The sequence below is a fragment of the Nematostella vectensis genome, chromosome 2, assembly GCF_932526225.1.
Source record: "Nematostella vectensis chromosome 2, jaNemVect1.1, whole genome shotgun sequence".
NCBI lineage: Eukaryota > Metazoa > Cnidaria > Anthozoa > Actiniaria > Edwardsiidae > Nematostella > Nematostella vectensis.
Window position 1 is genome coordinate 17346348 of NC_064035.1, and position 23564 is coordinate 17369911.

General features: G+C 39.1%; 3 protein-coding genes across 4 annotated transcripts; 1 reads left to right on the forward strand and 2 right to left on the reverse strand.

The window, feature by feature from the left end:
* Positions 1 to 397: 397 nt before the first annotated feature.
* Positions 398 to 4349, reverse strand: LOC116620035 (POU domain, class 6, transcription factor 1). Its single transcript, XM_032385556.2, has 2 exons — positions 4177 to 4349; positions 398 to 2403 (listed from the first exon to the last, which is right to left on the reverse strand). The coding sequence occupies exon 2, from the start codon at positions 2370 to 2372 to the stop codon at positions 930 to 932; it is 1443 nt and encodes a 480-aa protein (XP_032241447.1). The 5' UTR covers positions 2373 to 2403; positions 4177 to 4349; the 3' UTR covers positions 398 to 929.
* On the forward strand, positions 3825 to 8853 carry LOC5515831. Of its 2 annotated transcripts, XM_001635830.3 has the most exons (5): positions 3830 to 3976; positions 6036 to 6307; positions 6995 to 7297; positions 7813 to 8022; positions 8180 to 8853. In XM_001635830.3, the coding sequence occupies exons 2-5, from the start codon at positions 6230 to 6232 to the stop codon at positions 8315 to 8317; spliced, it is 729 nt and encodes a 242-aa protein (XP_001635880.2). In that variant the 5' UTR covers positions 3830 to 3976; positions 6036 to 6229; the 3' UTR covers positions 8318 to 8853. The 2 variants fall into 2 exon arrangements, with proteins under 2 accessions (XP_032241448.2, XP_001635880.2); XM_032385557.2 differs by lacking the exon at positions 6036 to 6307 and having other exon boundaries at positions 3825 to 3976.
* A 1324-nt stretch (positions 8854 to 10177) lies between these two features.
* LOC5515832 (cleavage and polyadenylation specificity factor subunit 6) lies at positions 10178 to 23250 on the reverse strand. Its single transcript, XM_001635895.3, has 17 exons — positions 23041 to 23250; positions 22594 to 22626; positions 22101 to 22458; positions 21705 to 21795; positions 21554 to 21588; positions 21351 to 21454; positions 20703 to 20798; positions 20495 to 20585; positions 20194 to 20372; positions 19623 to 19688; positions 19267 to 19556; positions 18401 to 18901; positions 17790 to 17953; positions 16941 to 17406; positions 16589 to 16771; positions 15169 to 15257; positions 10178 to 14789 (listed from the first exon to the last, which is right to left on the reverse strand). The coding sequence occupies exons 1-17, from the start codon at positions 23063 to 23065 to the stop codon at positions 14747 to 14749; spliced, it is 2814 nt and encodes a 937-aa protein (XP_001635945.2). The 5' UTR covers positions 23066 to 23250; the 3' UTR covers positions 10178 to 14746.
* Positions 23251 to 23564: the final 314 nt, after the last annotated feature.

The following is a 23564-nucleotide window of genomic DNA, read 5'->3' on the forward strand; positions in this document are numbered from 1 at the left end:
AAAAATAGGTATAAAGGGTATCAAGAGTTTTGGCGCGGATTGTAGCTTTTCCAACGAAAGCCGCGCCTTATCTCACCCGGGAAACTCTAGGGAGTTGTTGTGACATTTTCCAGGGCTCATTTGGAATATCGCAACATTTCATTACATTATGAATCTTCGGAATGCCCTTTCTGTGAGGGGTTGTACCCCAAGAACACCTACTCTAACCACCATTAGGGGTATGATAAAACTCCAAGGGTAATTTGGCTAGCATGAAATTAAATGTTGAACTGCCCCACAATACCTATACACAAAAAAAACAGTTAACTATCAGACCCTAATACCAGAGTACCCCCCCCCCCCCTCCCCCCGGAAGCAAAACCAACCTAGTCCCAAACCAACATTGCTTTAGCCAAACAACCATATCATCTTTACTTTATTACACTGCGAGGCAGACACACGTTTGAGGTATAATCAATTTACCACGCAAATAAGTAGGACGCTTTCTACAAGGCGATAAAATATACTTCTCAAACTAGAACTTCACCAAGAGGCTCCGAGTAAAAGACTAATGACTACGCGCTTATTCACGAGACTGTGTCCAATATCTAACGCCACTCCATTCTAAAACGCACACATATATACTTATGACGTTCCTAGAAGTTAACCACGTTGTGTTTTGATTTTTATATAGATACATACCTACACGCGCACGTTTTCACCGAGTTCAAAACATTGTTCGGGCGAATACAGCAATTGTCGAATGGTAGCGCTTGGAGAGAAAAGTTCTGGCTAAATAGTTACCCAAAGAGAGAGCTATGCTCCATACATACTGTATCTAGATAACCTAAACATCGTATTTTACTTGCATCAGCACATTGCCTTTTGGTCGGTAAACTACCTTTCGACAATCGCCATAGCGTTTTCGAAACAGTTGCGCACAGCTTAGTTCACACAGAGTTCTCTCCATCATCGTGCTGTTCCATCATACATCCCTCGTCTCCGTTCGAGACAGAAGAAGAGCTGACCCGTCGCTCCTTTTGCCGCCTATTGCAGAACCACACCCTAACCACCTCCCTGTCTAGGCCCAGGCTCTCCGCGAGGCTGCTGATATCTGAGGTTGACGGGCGTGGCATTTTCTCAAAGTGGTTTTCAAGAACCCCTTTCACATTCTTCTCGATGATAGTTCGTCTCTTTCGCTTTTTGTAAGGACCATTGTGAGTCGCAAAGGCGAAGTTTGAAGGGTTCTGCTGTTTCTCTCCCTCGTGGCCGCTCGAGGAAGCGTCTGTTTCCTGGAGCCACTTTTGCAACAAAGGCTTTAGCTTGCACATGTTTTTTAGGCTAAGCTGCAGTGCTTCAAAACGACAGATAGTAGTTTGACTCAGCACGTTTCCATACAGAGTGCCTAAAGCAACGCCAACGTCTGCCTGAGTGAAACCTAACGCGACTCGACGCTGGCGGAACTGCTTAGCGAATGTTGATAACTCATCAGGGGTGGTTGGGTCAGTAGCGGCTTCTTCGTCATCTTCGTCAAAACCACCTGTAACCATAGATGGCAGCTTTTCGACTGACACACTGGAGCTGTCACCTTGAGGGACCACAGGGGTTTGCCCATGGTTACCATTGACTGGCACATAGGACACTCGAACAACTTGCGGAGTGGCGCCTGCGTTGCTTGTAGTGCAGGTGGTCTGCACGATGTTGACAGCCTTACCATCTGTGGTGGTTATACCTGGCCAGGACCCGTGGATGACAGCACCTCCCGCTGTTCCAGATGAAGTCGAGATCAGCTGGGTCCCGTTAGGGAGTACAGTCTTGAAGCCCTGTATGCTGCTTGGACTGCTTAGCAAAACCACTGTGCCAGTGCAGGGGATCAAACCCTGCATGACAGCCTGGGTGTTGTCTACAGGGATGTATGTGGTTACCCCTTGAGGCGAGATGACCTGTTGTGCTGCCATGGCCTGTGAAAGGGCTTGTGCCTGAAGGACTGTTTGTGCAGGTATTTGTTGCGTGGACTCCTGTTTTGTAGCTACATTGTTGACTATATCTTCTACCTTTATCTGGACTTTATTTACTGTTTCTTCTGCTTCTACCTTGACAATGGTCTGGGCTGGGGTACTTGTTGTTAATTGCTGAATTGCTTGCATTCCGCTCATAGTTCTACCAGCTACCAGAGCTGGGCGTGGCACCATGTTGATATTTTTCTTGGGCACCTGTTGCAGAATTTCCCTTCTTTCTACAGCTGCCCCGTCATTGTCTGCTTTTCCTGTGGCTTCTGTTAGTGATTGGCTTGTTAGATTTTTTTCTTCCAACATCATCTTTTCCTCTGATACATCAAGTTTTGTTTGGTTTTCTGTGACCCCAACACATCCTGCACTCTCAACTTTAGCCATTGTCAGGAGTAATTCTCGGTGGAGAAAATACCTGTAAGAAACAAACACAATCCAACATAAAAATAAATAAGTAACAAACAGGGGGATCCATGATGAGACATAAATTAGTTTTGAATCAGAGAAATAACAAAGTGCTTGTGTTTACTTCGATGCCGACTGATTTTCATTACTAAATAACATCCTTGTAGTTGTGTCACATGAGAAAACTAGACTTATGGGAGTGTCCAATAAAATATTTGAGCAACAACCCATGCCTCATAAGAATTTCAACAAATAACAATTTATCTCTATGGTTTGGGGGGGGGGGGGGGGGGGGCGCTTATTCTGTGCTCTTCATACATAGATTGTTCTTTACAGCACATGTATAGAAGTCTGTTATTTAACATTTATTTATGTGGACGTAAAAATCATACTAGTCCAATACTCTGACAAATGTACACATGGCATTGTTCCCTTTCATTGTTTTACTTCATTCTCTAATACGCTCCAATAGCCTCAATTGTTTCAGACAATGCCACACATTTTGTTTCCCCCCCCCTCCCTCTCCCCCCTGGGGGACTCCCACAAAAACAGATGGGGTGATCGATGGCAAAATCAATTTTAATTGTGACATAAACTGCCAAAAATGTCACCCCCCCTTTCTAAATACTAGATCCACCACTGCCTTCACCATCAAATTTTAGTTTATTTTTACTGATAGCTTCCTTCTGAAAAAGGTGCAATTTGGTGGTTGTCATTTATCTAAAGCGGAATGATATACTACTAACTTAAAACCAATAATGTTGTAAGTTTGAAAATGAGGGATGAGAAGTTTACCCGGTACCCCTCCCCAGCCAGACAAGAAAATGAAATGACTAAATAAACTGCAAGCCTAAATCAAACATGCAGTCTACGAAAAAAAATATATAATTTCGATTTGCGATGATACAAAATAAATAACTGCCTCGCATACTTGCCGAAGAAATTTAATCCATGGAAACATTCTATTCAAGCAGTTGCAGATGTTGTCATTTAAAACATTACTGATTACTCTAGGTGCATTAAAAATTCGCTTTCGAATTTGACAGCTCGAATAAATTTGATTCTAGAAACCGAAGATAAAACTTCGCCACGTAACGACTTCTAAAAACGCTTTCCATCACAAAATTAAACCAAAAGAGCTCTACACGATATGGCTTAAAGGTGTTTGCTTGATATGAAATCATAATAACGTAAAATAAGAAGGGGAAATGACGAGCAACAAAGAAGTATACGACTCAATACCCCGACGCGAATTCCATCTATAATAACGAAGCTCGAGAACTAAATATCACTTTGGAAGATAGTTTTCCTTCTTCTTCGACATATTAAAAAAAATGAAATCATTGTTCGTCGGCTGATCTCCTGTTCTCCATTATAAATATCAAATGAAGCGATTTGCAATTCAAATTCTTAGCGCCTGTTCGATGCAGATCACCGCTCGACTGAAAGTACATATCAACATGGCGGTCGCAGCTGAAAGGTTGAATAGCACACGTGTGGCTGTTAGACACAGATTCTACTAAACAGGACGAAATGATGCCTTACCCAAGATACACTTACACAAGATAGTCAAGGAAACACTAGTAAATTTACCCCTCTAGGGATTTGGGCGATTGTTTGAGCATAGCGTCTTAAAGATACAGACAGTGTGACTGAAGTGAGTATAAATTGTACAGCAAATCAATTCCATCAACAAAGAACGGTTAGAATAATCGAAAGCAGCGAAGTAGGAGATATCTTCCATCAGCACCAGTACCCTCGCCGAAAATCTTACCATACATACCAGATATGAGTTGGAGGTAGTGTGAGGATTCACATGGCTTGTTTACGGTAGAGAAGTGGGGAAAATCGAGGACGGATAAGTGAGGCACATTCAAGCGATTAGGTATTCCGTGCGCAACTCGTCCGCGCCGATACGCGGGAACTTGGCACGTGATCTAGCAACTAGAGCCTCTCTCGCCGATCGTCTGTCTGTAAAACTCGGCGAGTGTCGGATGGCGAGTGTCGGATTTCGCTCTAAAAAAAAATGGGATTTTAGTTTTTCATTTCGAGTTTTAAAGATATGATTGCATTTTTTCATCGGTCGGTCGGCCGCGCGAGGCGATACTAGCAATGCTGACTGATGTTGATTTTAAAAATTGGAGAACTCAACTGTATTTGTATTCTCTCTAATGTCCCCTAGTTTATAGGGTTGGGTGGAAGGTAGAATTAGAGTTTATTGTTTGCTACGCGCGATCTCATTGATTGATTAGCAGGGAGTGTAGGTTTTTGTCGAGGGTAAAATGTCGAGGGTCGAGGGAAACTTAATATTTATCGGAGAGACTCAGCGAATAGCTCATTCTACGCGCTTGAGTCCCAGGAGTACGATGTTCGGTACCTTTTATAGTTTTCGAGTAAATTGAGTTTTAGTGAACTTCGAAAAATGCCAATAAACTCATCGAGTTTTTTTCCGAATTTTTTTTTTTTTTATGCCCGTTAGACTCCCCTGAATTTTGTGCATCTAGGAAAATTGAAGCGATTCAGAGATTCGCAGGGAACACTAACCTTGAAACGTGCTCCATTTCGTCCTCGAAGACCATATGTGCTTCTACAAAAACCCGAGGAGTGTAGGTGGCTGGACAACCTACATTCCAATCCTCCTTCACTTCACTCACTTTCGTGGGAAAATGGAAAATTATCTGCAGGTACACTAGCGCCACAAAGTGTCCACTTTATTTTTCTTTACTGTTAAAAATAAGAATATCTGAATCGCTTCAATTTTCCTAGATGCACAAAATTCAGGGGAGTCTAAAGCGCATAAAAGATTTTTTTCCGAAACATCCGAAATTATCTTCGTACTCCTGGGACTCAAGCGCGTAGAATGAGCTATTCGCTGAGTCTCTCCGATAAATATTTTAAAGTTACCCTCGACATTTTACCCTCGACCCTCGACAGAAACCTACACTCGATTAGCGGGACGTACATCCCCTTACAGTTGTTGACAGGACCTTTGAGGTAATGACCAAAGACAAGTGCGGACACGAGTAGACAGTGGGCAAAAGTTTGTCCTCGGCGGGCTGAAGATCAGAGGATGCGACGGCCTGCAGGCTGAGCTGGCCGTTTCGAAACAAAAAAACAAATTTGTTTATCCTTGTCAATCAGGCCGTTGCGAAATGAAACATTATCGCAGGCAAACTATAGAATTGTACTAGTTGCAGCTTGCTCGACAATGGACAGAAATAGATCCCAGACGGATATTATATATGAGAGAGTTTTACCCGTTTTTGCAAACACTAGACGCTTCTATGTACCAAGCGTCCGTGTAGTGCGGATTGAGCCTTATACACAATCATTCACGTCATCATCACCAGCCCCCCGATCTTCCCAGCCAGAAATGCTCTCTTTCTTCGCATGATCTTTTTCTAATCGGTGCACTTATTTACTTCTTGTAATAGAACAGACGGCTACTCGCATGATTCTAGGGTTTTTTTAGTTTATAGAAAACAGCAAAAGTCAAATGAGGCACAAATTGTGGACGCGGTAGATATAGGGATGCTTCGCCGATACCAGAGGCTCTCACTTTCATTTATTTACTCTACTGGGCAATTTTTTTGATATAATTGTGAACATTCAGTTTGAAAATTGGGTCTTTATGGTCCCCAGTATATCATTCGTGGTCAACTTCCTCAAGTAGCTGGGATTCCTGTGCACAAAAGTTGTTGATAGCGCCAGTCTCCCGCCTTCCGCTTGGTGATTCCCGAATGGTTCGAATGTCAGGGAAACGTGCCAGAACCTGACTTCTAAAAGCAAAGTCACAATTTGTGCACAAACTTCTTCACCATCTTTCAGTTTGCATCATGGCTCTTCTGTTTAGAGGGGAATCGAGGTGGAAGATTCTGTCGCATCCGCTGTTTTGGTTAAAAGTTGCAGAGATCGTAAGTTTGTGTTAACTGAAAGTGAATCATTGTTGGCGCTTAGCTCACTAACTTATTCAATTTCCTGTTACAAGCTTCGATCAGAGAACCTTCTTTTATGTTAACTTAATTCCTTTGCGATTGTTAAACACCGATTTCACCAATTTATTTGCTCCAATTAAACAAAGTTTACCGCGATCAAGTGGCTGTTCAATCGCAGAGGACTACTACTATACCCAGTACTTGATCAGTGCTCACACGCAAATATTTCAGTGTTTATAACACGCTTCAAATTCGCAGTATGACTAACAGCGTTACCCTTGACTACTGATCAAACTGGTAGCGAATAAAACACTATAGGATAGAACCCCGCTAACAAACTGATTTCGAATCACAAGTTTCGAGGTAAACTTTTACACTGTATGCGACCATTTTTGTTGTAAACGCACCTCCGCTTTGCCCGCTACGACAAACATTCTCTACCATGTTTCATGATAAATTAAGTAGTTAGATAGGTACCCTAAATATTTTTTTGTTTGTTTATATTTTTATTTATCATTCATAAATAAGAAAAAACAGTATGCTTATAGACATTTCAGACAAAATTTTATTTTATTTTAGAAAAAAATATCTCAAAAAATTAATCCTAATTATCTTAATGTATAAGTAGGTTTGGTTTCCAGTTTACCTTTTTTATTTATTCCCTAGGTGTTTCCTCTCTTTATGTTTCCATATTGCATCACTTATAACCAACAAGGAGGAGTGTATGTACATGACCAGAGCAAGTCCTGTAACATCACCCTGAAATATCCATTCAAGTATGACAACAGCACCGCAGTGTGCAGCCAAGAAGATGCCCCACCCATGTTTAGTTTTGACACAGCCATTAGTGTTTGTGCACAGTTCTTTGTGGGTGTGGCTATTTCGAGTGTTCTAGTAGCAGCCATTATGGTTGTTGTCTCAATTGTTGTACACAAGAATGGGGCAAAGGCCCGTATCGTTATCACAGTGGTGAGTACTTCAGTGTTCATTATAATTAGTCTTCTCTGGGGGGGAGGGGGCAACCAGGCAAAGGAGTAAGGAGATGTGACGTTTCATTCAGTTCCTTGTGCTGCATGTTTGACTCAACACAACAAGACCTTCAAGCACCATAGCCATTTCTCTATTTAATTGAGACAATTGTGTGCTATGTTCTGATGATTTTTTTTTACTTTTTTTTCTCTTAATGCTGTCTTCTGCTTTTTATACAACTGTTCTCGCATATATTTATATACATTTTAAAGTAAATTATGTTTGAACCCCCCTGAAACTAATAATATGATCTAACAACCTGAACTATGTGATACGAAGAACAGCATAATATGTCCTGTCTTGTTCAGGGATTAATAACATTCTTCCCCTAATTCCTCATAATTCTTGAGCACCACTTCTGAAAGAGATGCTCTGTACTCTGAATGCGGCTCTAAGTATAATATACTATTTATATACTAAGTTTTCATATTATTGAGCAAGGTTTTCCTTTTCAGGAACTGTTCCTGGACATACTGGTGTCTTTCCTCCTTGTGATTAGTACAAGTCTTTGGCTGTACAATTTGCTAAACCTCAAAAAGAAAGTGAATAATGAACTGTTGTACATTGCTAATGTTGTGGAGAGAAGTCACTGCTTTGGACCTAACTACGAGAAGTGCATACCAACAGAATACGAGCCAGATTACTCTGTGCTTTTTGTTTCCCTTGTAAGTAACATTTTGGGAATTTTTGTAAGGGATGTTTTGTCTAGTGACTAAAAGAGGCATTGCACAAATGGACATGGAGGTTGTTTTGTTGATGTATATCCCCCATCTCCAAGAAAATTTTTTAAGCTTTACACTTTTTGTTGATTTTTTTTTTCAGGGTTTTGGATATCTCACATTTGTCATTTGGCTGGTGAATACAGTGGCTGTCTACCGAGATCTCCTTGATTTAAGACACAGAGAGCCTGATGCATCACTCATTTGGACGCAGGAACTTCCAGAAACGTCAAACTCATGATAAAGATCTCGTGAATCCCAAGTGGTGGGGAAGAAGTCCTAAATTGGCTTGGTTACCAGCTATGGTATTCAATACACCCACAAGTAATCATGGTGCTAGGCTAGCAATTGTATAGTTTCATCTGATCATAAACATGACACTTGAATTTTAATGCCAAAAATTTTATGATGAAACATCGCTTAAAGCTTAGATTAAAATGGCAGCAGGTAAGCCTAGCATGTTCTTGAACTCTCTACTTTGCCAACCTTTTATTTGAACGCTTTGCTATGCTACTACACTGGATAATATACCAATATTTTGACAAAAACCTCTAGATCTTTGTTCCACATTTCGTACATACAACAGAACAGTATGGTACTCAATCGATCAGTAGTAACATCTTATACAGTTATAACAGAATAACTTCCAAAAGATGAGATTCCTTTGTATCTACCATAATATAAAAACAATATATAATAAAAATAAGAAAATCTCGTTTATTTTCACACCTAATAATAGTCTATAATAAAAAATAAAGATTAATCTGTTTTGGCTAAGCAAAGTGTTGCGTATTGATTTTTAAATGCTTTTTAACCAACCGAGAAGTGTATAGAAGTCTGCTCGTAAGGCCTAACATGATTGGCTAGATTACCTAATTGTTCTATTGTATTCTCGTTTTTCGTCTGCACCAATCCAATCTTCCGATACCTTCTACATGACCCAACCAACTACCTTTTTGCTATTCGTAGTAAACTATCAACCCATTTGTTCCTATACCGGCCAATACTGCCCCACGCGCTTTTACCCAAGCGTAACGAAACACCATAATGAGCTCAAAATTTTATGACACACCTACCAGGAATGTGATCTTTGTTATTTTTATAAGAAATACGTTTAGTTTTCAGGTCCAATTTGATGAGCTTCAAACCAATCTTGGCAGCTATCTAGAGTCTACTTCAACATGGAAGCTGCAATATGTATCACTGCAAACATGTTGTATCCTTCCAAATAAAACTGCAGGCACCTCATTCGATAGACTCATATGCAACCATATTGACCAAACCCACTCAACCGCCAAAAAGCGTTTTTTTTTCTGAATCGCAATGTTTTGCGTGTTATCGATGTCTGCGCTCCCCTCCCTCAGTAAATCCCGGCTACTCGCTCGTGATTACAATTTCAGAGAAGTTGAAAGACGGGGAGGGGGCACTCCCCTAAAAATAGACAGGGGTGATCTTTAGTAAAACTTCAATTTTATACTGCTTGCAGGCCGTTCTTTGGCGAACGTCAGTAAAGGGAAAAATGTCCGTGTTGGGCGCGGTCCTATGCCATCGGTTTGTCATGGCATAGGAGCAGAACAAAGGAAAGAAGGGACTGCAGACAATATTTTTTAAAATAGAATATACGCAGCCCTTTCTATCAGCCGTCCTTTCCGTGACGAGCAGAACAATTAAAATATGCGTAATAATCAAACCGACCTAACGCGCGCAACACTGTCGCTCGTTTCCCCTGCTCCACATCGACACAGAAAGCTCTGCGCAGGACTAGGCATTTTGCCGCCACCCGAAAATCGAGAGACCTAAAATGTTCACATAAATCAAAGCGAGTTAATTTACTTCATAACCAGCGACGCTCGCTCACATTACCTTTTTGACACGCCTGGACACGAATCTGCAGGGCGCGATGATTATAGTAAGAGTCAAACGGAATTCCCCACTCTGCAATCATCATGCTTACAGCGCAAAGTACGTGAAACAGGAAGTCATAAAAAAGGCAAAATATTTTCAGGTTCGATCTCTTTTCTCCCCTCCTTTGACCACAACAAACAAAACGCTGTTACCAATTGTTTTTCCCTCGATTACCCAAAACCAAACGCAAGAGACAGCCAGTTACTAACATTTTTATTTTACAATTATATTTGCTGATGCTGTGGAAAGGTAATCAGTTAGTAAGGAATTTCTGTCCGATGTCAAATCATTAGACGATTGATCGTGTTTCAACAAACACCAAGCAACCCAACCCAAAAGTGTACTATCGTTGATATTATTTGTACTCCTACTTTGAGAACAGTAGTAAGTTGCTTTAAATTCGGGATTTTTGATCCCATATCAAGGAAAACCTTTTTTAAGCAATTCACTGTTCAGGAGGCAATTAATTGTTACCATGTTCCTCTTTTATCTTCTTAAAATTATGCCATTCTTAACAGATTATTGGTTGCACATGACTACTAGAAAGGCAAATTATTTCATACCAGGTACAATAGTTTAGTTTCTGACGGCAGACTATTTTCAATTTTATATAGAGACATCAAGAATACGTTTTGATTGAACTCCACCCCCTCTGCATCTCATCCACAATAAATGATACCTTCCCATCTATATCCCTCGAAGAAACATTATATTCATGAAATTTCGTTATAAAAACCATAAAACATGTAGTATTTTGGACTCCTGGCATTGTTCTAACTTTAACGATACCGCCTCTTATAAGAATAAAGATCCCAAGCATCTAATTACAAACTAATACACACACAGAAAGCACATGGGACAAAGCCATCTACTATAGTACAACAATTATCAATAATTCTTACTTCAACTTGTGGGAAGTTGGCTTTCTATTCTGTCTGATTCAATCATACGAGTAGTGTCTTGGTTACATCTATTTTGATATTGTTTAAAAATGTAAAAAGACATCAAAGAGATATAAGAAATGTCGACTATTTATATAAAATAACAAAAAGAGCTTAAAAAATAAAAAAAAATATATAATCAAATATAAAATTAAGTGCCCAGTAAAGCTACAGACAAAATTTGCATAGAAATTAGACTGAAGCTGAGCATCATAGCCTGAAATTTGTGGTAGTTAAGGATTTTTAATATCATGGTGTACCAAAACTAACTTAGGAGCAAGAGGATATATGTTTATCTACCCAACCTTAGTAACCCTTTCACCACAAATCCAGGCTATAAATCTAGGTAATCCAATTTAAACAAATTGGCACCACAAAAAAGAGAATGTCATATATGAAATACTTTGGTATCCCACATACCAATAGGATAACACAAATAATAAACACAAATTTTAACTTTAACAAATCAGTTAAATTTGTATTGGAAACTGGAAACTTAACAACTGGAAATTTTACCTTTTTGGTAAAAAAAAAAGAATCTTGAAAAACATTTTAGTATAAAAAATTAAATGTTGACAGTGTTATGTGATCTTGAATAAAAATAGAACCAATTTCAGGTATGTTATGATTTGAATCATCATGGCTAATACCATCATTTGATACAAATGAACAATCTTTGAACATTCAGCAATTTCTGAACAACTTTTCTAAGCAATATGCTTAATTAATATACAATCATCTTCAAGATGATGATGATGTCAAGATCTCACACAATTCATCTGAAAGACCTTAAATTCTTATACTAAATACACTTAAAAACTTCTTTGAAGTGTTTGTTATAAGATCTTACCATAATACGAATATCGTGAAACCCATGGCATAAAAACCATGCCCAAGTTGGGTTTACTGTCACCTATAAAATATTTATCATAGTAGTATATAAGATCAGTTATATTAATTCAGCACTGAAAACAGACTCAACTAAAAAGATAGCACAATAAAAAAGTGGTATACAATAACTTGCTATCAAGTCTCAGTCTTGTATGGGTTGGCTCTTAAAGATTGGCATTTCAAAAAGATCATGTAATGAATGTTAAATGAAGCCTTAGTAAACCATTAGTAATCAGAAATATGCACTATAAAATAGTGCTGAAAAATGTCGACTCTACAGACTAGGGTTTCCATAATTTTTTAACCAATAGATACTCTTTTTCATGTCTAACCAGCCCCTGTTGAACCAGTTCTTAACTGCAGGTGTTCAATAAGCAAACCACTTTATGATATATTATGATACATTAAATTGGAATTACCACATCCATAATAATCTATTAATCATGATGCTGACTTATCTCTAATAAGGATATTAGAGCTATCATTTACAAAAGCAAGATGCTTTGCCAAAGCTAAGAAGTATGTAACATAATAAACTCTGAATAACTCCAAAGTTTTTAAAAAAGTTTTAAAAAGAACTCTGATTATTATTCCCATTATTTCTACAAAAGCCTACAGGTATTATTATCTAATGTTTTAAAACCGGTTACAGATTCATTCATTTCTTATTCTACATAAGTAGACAATAAAATTTACCAAAAAACAGCAAGAAATTTAATAAAATTGGTCTTAGGAAGACAGCAAGCAATGTAGGCAAAAACCTTATAAAATGTATGTAGAAATACGTTGCTAGTGGCTGGTATGCTTGGTGAGTATAAGGTGAGTGACTGTAAAAATACATAAACAGTTCTTAAGGTAGATGGAGTTTACAGACATTTCTGTGTAACTATGTCTTAATTCTAGCTAGCGACTATAATGAAAAGGTAATGACCTCAAACGCCTGTAAACTCTGTTTTAAGAGCTTTTTATGTTACAAGTACTTTACTGTTAAAGGCAGTGAATCATATAACTAGATTTGAATAATACTAATTCAAGTAATAATGGCAGCTTTATCTGGGTGACTTTGCCATGCCAAAAAAATGGATATTACTATAATATAAACAAGCTAAAATTACTTCCCCCATCATTATTAACACAATGCTAAAAATATATAATAAAAGCCAATCAATGAGCCAAACACCATTCTGAATTTCTAAATAATGTAATAGTTAAACTTGTTTACTTGGTACCTACTGTAAGAGTTTTACACAATCATGTATCACAACAAACTGTTACCCATCGCTGAGCTTGTCCTTGTTTATAAAATCCTTGGCAGAACCAGATCTTGGTAATGTTTGTGTGTCCTTTATAAGTGGGTCCATTCCAGTGCATGATAAATCTTGTTAAAACTTGATATAAATGGCAAACAGCTCCTGTACATCAGAGCTCTTGTTGGTCTTGGTGAACTACTTCTACTACAAACAGTTTAGAAACAACTATTCTACATAAACAACAACTAGCCACAACAACAACAACAACTTCCACTGAGCCTGGTTACCTTATATTTGACCTTTCCCCAAAAAGAAATTTGTCCATGTGCTATAATAGTGAAATTCAACATTATTAACTGCGAGAACATCAATAAATCATGTTTCTATCAGAAAAAAACTATACCAAAGATTGCTTTTAAAGTGGACACAAAATTGATAAAAAACATTAGACAAATTAGAAAGGATTTTTGTAAAGCAAATAATGATATTAAAAAATATGGCAGCCTTTCTAACAAGAATTGGCAGCATCTTGAAGTACTGTTTTTGAGACTGCACTAAATGTAGAAGCTAACAAAGAAGTAAGCTCCGAACACAGAACTTGAAATAGAGAAAACCAAGGTATGGGTATACTTTATCTAGAAATTACCTAAGGTTTCGTGAAGGAAAAGTATAATTAAAGCAAAAATCAGCAAAACCCCTAACTAGATGGTATAATTAGGAATTAACACAAGTTTGAAATTATATGTTGTACTACTCTTTGAAAACTATAACACTTAAAATGTCAGCAAAACAGATGTTACTAAAGAAGCATACAACAATAAACTTCAGACGTGTGATGATTCATTTTCCTGTTTCCACATGCAAAGTTATCTTACAGCTCGTCTGTCGCCTTTCTATATACACCATCTAGATTGGATAATTGCCAAAAATGGACATTTTTTCATCAGTTAATTGCCTGAATTTAGCCAAAGACCTTAGAAACATTAAATCATATTTCGCAAATAAGGATTTTTAAGTCCATCAAACAAAGGTTTTATAAACCACAGTAACAATCTCTTTTACAGTGAAAGATATCAAAATCTACCCTTTTCTGATCAATAATGGTTGCAATATCCTGATCTTAAACAGCTTTGAAGTGAAAGGAGTAATTTTGTGTCTAAAAATTTATAAGCAGAAAATATTATTTAATAAAATTAGCTGAAACCAAAACATTAATTTTAAGAATAAAACTACATTTCAGATTTTAAAGTTTATACACATCAAAGCATAGCAATGCCTATAAAAATTAATATAGTATTATAAATCCACAATACAGTAATGAAAATAGTAGTAATACAGAAATGAAATTGATGACTTTGTAATAAATTATAAGGAGTTGTACCAGGCTCAATGAAAAAAAAAAAACAACTACAAATCAGCCAAATGACAAATGTCAAACAAACAACCATACACATCAAAGACAAACGACAAGAGCTTAAGAACACACAGCCAGAGCTAACTAAAACACAATTGGGGCTAACTAACACACAAATGGGGCTAACTAACAATAACTATACAGCAAAAAGACATCGCAATCACACAAATAGAGCAAGTAGTAATCAGAGTAGACTGGAGCAGGGTAATTCAAGGGTCTACAAGAAGCTTAAAACATAGTTTGAACCATAACAGCACGAGTAAGCTTCTTCACAAGAAATCCACAGTGATTTGAGAATCATCCACAACAGTTCTGAAAAACAAAAAAATGTATAGCCTTATGAAACTTGCTGCAAAAAATTATTTGCCATTCTTTTTATCTGAAAGTGCCATTGTCAACCTTGGTTCATTTACTATTAGGCACATGTCCTAAAATCTAAAAATAACCATCTAAAAACAAAGGTTAATACTTTATCTACAACATTCAATCGAAAATATGGCTTCCCCAAATCGGCTACTGGAAATGGATGCTTTTCACATTCTGTACTTTGCTAGGATGTCAAAATGGCAGCTGTTTTAGGTATGTTGTATGCCAGTTAGTCATCCTTCATCTACAGTATCAACACATGTTGGCCGGGTGCCACATACGGCCTTATATAAGTTTTCACATAATAATTTTTTTAACATCTTACCTGTGAAACTTGCGGCGACAAGCTAGTGCATGCTCATTTTTCTCAAATGTAACAAGGGCTTTGTGTTTAGTGGTTGACATTTTCAATTGCTGGTAAGGGGAAATAAACATTACAACATTAATATGTAGTTTACTTTCATTCCTTGAATATTCTATTATTTCCCTATATTCGATATTCTATTTTTTATCAAACATTTCCAAGGATTTACATCTATTGAAGTTAAGGTTGCACTCGAGAATCAATGTAACCGTAACCTGCAGTGGTTTAAGAGTAACATGACTGGCTGAATCCTGATCCCTGAAGGCTGTGTGATCGTTTAGAGGTACATAAACAAGACTGCTAAAGCTTTCCTAACCTGTGATTGCTTTTATTTATGCTTTTTTTCTTATTTATTTGGTACCCATGAAGAGCTGTGGGTTATAACACATGGCTTCTCAGAGTGCAACCAGGTTAGTACATTTTATACTATACTGAAGATATCAGGCCTTCCGGGATTATGCGCCGATGCGATAGCACATAATTTCGCTCAGAGCGCATAATTTGCATAATTGCAATAAATGCATAATGGCGCATAATTTGCAAAAAAATTTGACAAAATGATTAATAACGATGTTTTTTTTCATACCTTGAGAGATACATAGACCTTTTTCCCAGTAAATATCGTACATTTTTGCAGGAAAAAGCCGGAATTTTAACAGCGCATTTTTGTAAACAAGATTGAACTGCGCAAAACAACTAGGCGTTCTCTGCTGATAACCGTTAGTCCCTGTGCTCTAGTTTTTTATATAACACGTGCCATTATTGGAAGAAATATAACCAATCGCAGCTTAGGAAAGAAAATAGCGATTTTTTTCGCGGGAAACATCTTTCCTTTTTGTGTTTTCGCTTCTAAAATGGATTCTTTTGTAAGAAAGACACCGAATAATTCCAAGAAACAAACAAAGAAATGTAATGTAACACCTCAAGAGCGGCAAGCCAATATCCTGGAAAGTTTCATGCTGAACATGATCTTCTATTTTGTTCAGCTTGTAACGTTGTCATGGATAATCGAAAAAACAAAACAGAAACGATTGGTCAGTAGCTGTTTTTTTTATTCCCTATTGGGAGGTTTGGTTCCAATTAAGTTAAATAATGCAGCTCTTTTATATGTCAACACGGCACATAAACAATCCGTTGTATTCAGACACTTGATTTGCAAGTTTAAGTAATTGAAGCACTTAAAATTTTCGCTTACAAAGTATTGCGCAATTAGCATAATAGGTGCATAATTCCCAAAATTTGGCGCATAATTTAAAAAAAAAACACATAATTTCAGAAGCCCTGACATATCAATAGATGAACACTCTGGAATGGAATAGGTGAACACTATGGAATGAAACAGTAAATACCAGAGTGTTCACTGCTTCAAATGGTTCTTTACCTGTATAGGGCCAATACCGACAAGAAGTTCCTTGAGCCTGCTAGGGGTGATGAGATCTGGTAGTGACCCCATCACTACACGGTTGCTTGGCTTGCCGCCACTTGAGCTTTTGCTAACAACAACTCTGCTCGACTTGCTCTCAGGGGGCTTATTCTTACTCTCAGAAGGCCCAACTACGATCCGCTTTAAGTTAAAATAATCATCAAGGATAAGCAAGCAATAAGATTCTTATTCAAGGTAAAAGATACATGGATTTCAACAGGAAAACAGGGTCTGGAAAACATAATGTATGTCCTTGAATTGTTGCGAGTTGTTTTCATGTTTTTAATTAATAATAAAACAAGTGACACACCTTAGAGGAACCTTCTGAATGTTTGGAGTCATCTCGACTTCTTCTTGAGGATCGTTCCCGATCTCGACCATCCCCTCCTGATCTGTCACGTTCTCTTTCACGTTCCCTTGGCCTCTCCCGGACGCGCTCTCGCTCTCTGTCCCTTCTAGTATCTCTCGCCCTTTCTCTGTCTCTATCAGCACGATCTCTTTCCAGCTCTCTGTCACGATATGTCTCCCTATCACGTACAGGCCTATCTCTCTCTTGTCGGTCCCTCTCCGGTCGGCCAAATCTTTCCCTGGAGGGCCTGATTTCCCTTGGACGCTCTCTTGGTGGTCGTCCTCTAGGCCTTTCAGCGGACCGTGAGAAGTCGCGCCTTGGCTCCCTGTCAGTGTGTCTGGGCTTGACTGTTGTGCGCGTGTACTTGGGAGTTGGTGATCCAGAGATGGACTTGGAGAAAGATCTTGACCTTGACCTCGAATAAGACCTTTAAAAGCAATAAAAGTATTTTAATTAAAAATTCTAATCTAATAGAAAAATCAATAATAGTTTAGTGGACAAAATAAGCTTCCATGTCTTTGGAAAGGTCCTTCTCAAAGAAGGCCAATCATGTCACCATTCTACACTCAATAGCCAGTCACACAACATTCCACTGGCTAACTCAAGAGATTAATAGTACTTTTTTATCCAATATTCTTACTAGTACTGTACATTAGTTATATTGAAAGTAGACCTCTGTAACTTCAAACACAAACAATAGCAAAGGAGAGACGGGCCAACATCCTTTTATTTCATATTGAGCAGATGGATTTGGGTTGAAAATGGCAAATACACATGTAGCATAGATCAATCTTTTAATGGGAAGATTACCTTGAGCGTTGTGGTGAAAGTGATGGAGAATGTGATCGAGACCACGATCTTACAGGTGACCTTGAATACGACCGGGATGCTGATCTAGAGTAAGAGCGTGATCGACTACTGGCATCACTGCCAACACTTTCCTCATCTGTGTACCTTCGCCTTGATTTTCGGGTCTGAGAAGGAAATATGTTTGGTAAGGGAAACATAACTGATTGACAATACTGATTGAAATCAAAGTTATTTGTTTCGAATATTCAAAACTCTCAGTATTAAAAAAACTTCTCTTGTAATGTTTGATACTTAAATAATAGTTGTTAGTTGTAGGATGGATTCGAATTCACATGGATTCAAGCAGATGAAAATTCACTACAAGGATGAACATCTGATTAGCATAGGTTTAATAGCCTACATAAAAAAATCATGCATCACACAAGTCAGATTGACAAGCTTCAAAGAAAAAAAAAATTCAACCAAGTATACCCGAAGATGGATCATTGACAAATAAACTTCTACTCTCCGTGATTAACCTCAGTTTTGGGGAAAAATGTGACAAATAACACACCAAATAACTTTTTAACAAATGTATTCATATTTTTCTGCACTGAAAACGTCAAGCTTACCGATGATGAAGGCCTGTTCATTTCATTGTCCAGTTGTTTGAGTGCTGCGGCAGCATAAGCATCACGCTGTTGTATCATCTGTTGCTGCCAGTTTGGACCGTACATAGCAGAGTAATCGAATGGGAACTGCTGGCCGAATGGGAACTGCTGTTGACGGGCGGCAGCCATTGCTGCTGCTGCAGCAGCAGCTGCTGCACCCATGCCAGCAGGACCTGGCATGCCGGGGTAACCTGGGGGGATCTGCATCCCTTGCGGATTTTCCATATTGGGCACAATCACCCTGTTGCCAATAACAATACGATCCTGCTCGCTCATACCAGGCTGGCCAGGGATGTGGGAAGGCTGTGTCATAGGGTTAGACATGTTCGGCATCCCAGGGTGAGGGGGGTTTGGGTCACGCCCTGGCTGGGGTCCCCTGGAACCTTGTGGGGGGCCCATGTTATTGCCAGGGTGTGGTCCTCTAAATGGCGCATTCATTCTTGCTGCCTCCATGTGCATACCCTGCAAGCACCAAATCATTTACACAAAAAATATTGGAAGTCAACCTTAGTTCTAAACCCTAGGTTCAGAACTACACATTGTCCATGTCAAGGATAACACCATATTCAGTACACACAAAAATGTTCACCACTTTTTCCAAGAAGATAATTGAATTAGGTATCTATGTATTTATCTTGGTCAAATAGCATCAAGGGTGTCAAGGAAAGTAAATTCAAGTTCTACAGTATGTATGTGTCACAACATTTGTGCTTTTGCAAGAATTTGAAAATTGTACCACAACATGTGCAAACTCTACTGAATCCTGATATTGTTAAACATGTCCATTAAAAAGTATCAATACTAATAATTTATGGATTGTCTCATACTTGTGGAGGGCCCTGGGGGGAGCCTCTGGGCCCCATATCATGCATGGGGCGTATATCCGAAGACATGGAGCGAGGAGGGTCCATTCTTGGGTGTGGTCCTCTCATGTTGGGACCCCCTTGCATTGGTGGACCACCAGGAGGGACAGGTTCAGGGCCGCTGTGAGGCATGCGTGGCCCTGGGCCCCCATGCATCATTGGTGGTCCACCCCGGTCCATAGGGGGCCCACCATGACCCATGGGGTGGTCCATACGAGGTCCTCCTGGATCCATGGGACGGTCCATTGGGTGACCTAGAGATAAGCCATTGGAATTAATTAATCATGCTTTTTAAATCACGGGTTACAATGTTACCCTACCCTCTGGCATCCCTCTACCAGGCTTGAAATGTGGGTTGATATGGATATTCTTTCCGGCTGGAGGTCCTGTAAAAGATTATAAAGGAATTAAATAGTCAGAAAATCAATTAAAATATAAAAACATTTTTCCTTCGCATACTCCTATGAAAGCGAGGTACTTGTTCTGTCATTAAGTAAAGTTGAATATTGGTCCAGGTGGATCTGTGTGAGTAGAAGGTATGACTTACTCATAGGTGAGGTGGATCCGTGTGAGTAGAAGGTATGACTTACTCATAGGTGAGGTGGATCCGTGTGAGTAGAAGGTACGACTTACTCATAGGTGAGGTGGATCCGTGTGAGTAGAAGGTATGACTTACTCATAGGTGAGGTGGATCCGTGTGACTAGAAGGTATGACTTACTCATAGGTGAGGTGGATCCGTGTGAGTAGAAGGTACGACTTACTCATAGGTGAGGTGGATCCGTGTGAGTAGAAGGTATGACTTACTCATAGGTGAGGTGGATCCGTGTGAGTAGAAGGTACGACTTACTTATAGGTGAGGTGGATCCGTGTGAGTAGAAGGTATGACTTACTCATAGGTGGTCCTGGCATGGGCCCAGATGGGAAAGGTGCCGGTCCCGGGTGAAATGGTTCGCCGGGTGGCCTCTGCATGCGCATACCAGGGTGGTCAAAAGGTGGGCGCATTGGCCCATGGTGGTCTGGGAAACCTGGGTGTGGCCCTCTGGGGTGCTCCATGTGCATGTGATGACCACTGGAAGAAAAAATGGAATTCCCTTTATCTAGCAATTATAACAATAATAAAGGCTGTCACCGCCCTCTAATCCAACAATAACAACAACACAGTCACTTGCACCTACTAATACTAGACCATACCGTGGCATGTTATCAAATCCACCTCTCCCCCTTCCTCTACCACCATGGAAAAAGTCTCTTTTGCCACGTCTGTTGTCTTGTCTTCTCCCATCTGTATGTGACAGTTGCAAAGGTAAGAAATGAGATCACACATCTCAGTATTTGTATTGAGCTTTAGAAACAATGCATTGACTTCGTCAAGAATAAAAAAATGCCGATTGTGTTCTACCTTGAAATGGTTTATTTTGCTTTTGCTCTCTTGGACGTTCTGTTGGAAAACGCTCACGCTTCTTTGAAGTATCTTCCCCATCTTTCTGTTCTTTGGCTGTGGGTAATCAATTCAGAGGGATTTACTAACTTTATATTAGACCAGGAATAGTACTGTATGCAGCAGTTGGGTCAGAAAATACTTAATATATACATAACCTGTAACTTTTATGTAAACTGTCATAAAAAAATTATAACAGTATTTGTAACCATATTGCAGCTATATCTTAAACTTGGAACTTTGTTCTTAATTTGCACTTGGCTCATCTAGCAACATTTCTTCATAAAAATGAAGAATAATTCATTTCAAGCTTTTTGCTTTTAACATCGCTAGTCTTGTTTCTAATTTCAGGCCCTATGGGTGAAAGTATATAGAGTAGCACAATTTAGAATAGAAATTAATTATGGTATTGAGATGGCACTATTCCTACATAGGCAGCAACCACATCCACACAAACCTTGAACATTCTCCGAGGATACATATAAGCTTTCTCATTTTTCAGGTTTAATTTTAGATATAGTTAATTCCAAGTCAAAAAAGCAGATTAAACTAATATGTAGGCTGCTTGTATTGCAAATCTTGACGGAGAGGACAAAATTCTGTTCATACCTTTGTTTCCTGCTGCAGCACCATCTTTGATTTCTTTATCAATATCATCAATATCCTCCTCCCCATGGATGCTGACAGCGTCTAAGTCTGCACTTGGGCCAGCCCTTGGGGTAGAACCAGATATAGATATTTTATTTATATAATTTGCCTAGGTTTTATCCTTATAAATAGAAATTCAAAGTTAAAAAGAAAACACCACTTACCCATCTCCTTCATCATCACTTTTGAGAAGTTTGTCCTAAGAAAAAAGATGACATGTTTGTTTCCCTAGTACCAAGGGATTCCTAGAATGCTAGCTTACTGTACGACCTCACCATAAGAAAAACACCTAGTGGTAGTAGCAAATGCCCTCACCTCATCCAAGTCGGCCTCTTCTGCCTGTTCAGTCTCTTTAGCCTTTTTAGGCTCCACCCCTTCTGCCTTTGATGGTGATTCTTTCTGAGTGCTACAAGAATTGCATTAGACAAAATATCCTAAAATTAAATGCTGTACATGTCCATTTTAGGGCCTAGATTCCAATAAGTCACTCGCTCCTTATAAGCACCCCCTAAGGCGTAAAATATGAAAAAAAGCATCCTCTTCAAATAAGCACCACCCACTGTACCCTTGAAAATGTAAGGATGACAGAACGAAAGCTACTTTTACTTACTCTTTATTGATATTGAATAATGAATAGCCAAATTTCTTACAATTGAATTAATGAGAATTAATGGAAGGTTGGATGAGAATAATTTAGTTGTCTTTACTCACGTAGTCTGGTCCTTCTTGTTAGGTGTGTTATCACCCTTAGACGGTCTTCTCTGGTTGCCTGCCCCATGTGACTGCATTGGTCTTTTGCGACCTCGACCTCCATCTTGCCATGGGGGGCCATTCATAGGCATTCTATGTCTGGGTCCACCCGGCCCATGCATGCCATGTGGCATCATTTGTGGCCTCATCATTTGTCCATGTGGTGGCCTATTGCCACCAAATGGCTGTCTTGGTGGGCCCCTTGGGGGACCCCCCATGAACCCCGGAGGATGCCCTCGGCCGGGCGGCCCATGTCCTGGCGGACCCATTGGACGGAAGCCACCACCTCTACCAGGACCCATGAATCTGCGTCCTTGCTCTGTATGGAAATAGTCAAGAGTTAAAACTTGCCCTTATGAAGTTTTTGCGTTTACTAGGGTGAGCTCTTTTGATAAATATGTTAGCTTGATATTGCCTATGCTTTATGTAAACCCATTATTCCTTCAATTCTTACCAAAATCCATTCCAAGACTGGATACTAACTCATCTGTAAAAACAACATAAAAGATAAAGCATCAACAAACGATATTATAGTCCTTAACGTGGTTATTTGCCTGTGGTTTTGTTAACTTCTGTATATGCAAGTCGTGCAGCACTTGATTCAAAACATTCGACTTACATCAAAACTACTTATAAGTAAGGTTAAGTATTCCAAACTAGATCGAACACATCAGCTAAACGACGAAAAAAAACGAAATGTCAATCTGATTGATCATCAGCCTAAAACGTAAAAGGAACTGAGGGACAACCAGGTTATTTTGATTGATTCAGTTTTTTGCTAGATTAAAAATAAAGGCAGTGATCGAATAATGTCCGTCACAGAACCGATAAACGTTTGAATCGTGCCAAAATGGTTCGATTTCACTTCGATCACGCGGGCATATCCACGCCGCCATCTTACCTTCGCCGATATCAGTAAAATCCATGTTATACAAGCGGTTAGTGGCAACAAACGGGATCCAGACCTCAACAGCTATTTAGTTTATACAATGGTGGGGATATTTCTGGTAAGTGAACAGTCCAAGCTAGTAACTCAGATCTTTTTTAACAACTATGCCACAGAGCCCGCCATTTTGAATGTCATCTCGTCTGTTCTTCTGCAGAGACGCGCAATGCATCATGGGAGTAAGTGATTAGAGGTCGCTTGGTCAGAGAGGAGGGGTAAGCAGAGTTTGAGAAGTTGCAACCCCACTTTTTCTCGACTAGTTCAAAATGCTGAACTTCCATACCTTGCCACTCACTATGCCACTTCATTGTTCTACATAGCGTACATATACGCTATATTTTTGGGTCTCACAACCCCTTCAGTGTGCTATTTGAATCTTAGAAAATATTTGCTCACCTAAACTACCCCACGCCCAAATATTCTTTTTCATCTATATAACTAATGTGTCGAATTAAAAAAAAACATGATTCTCCATTTGT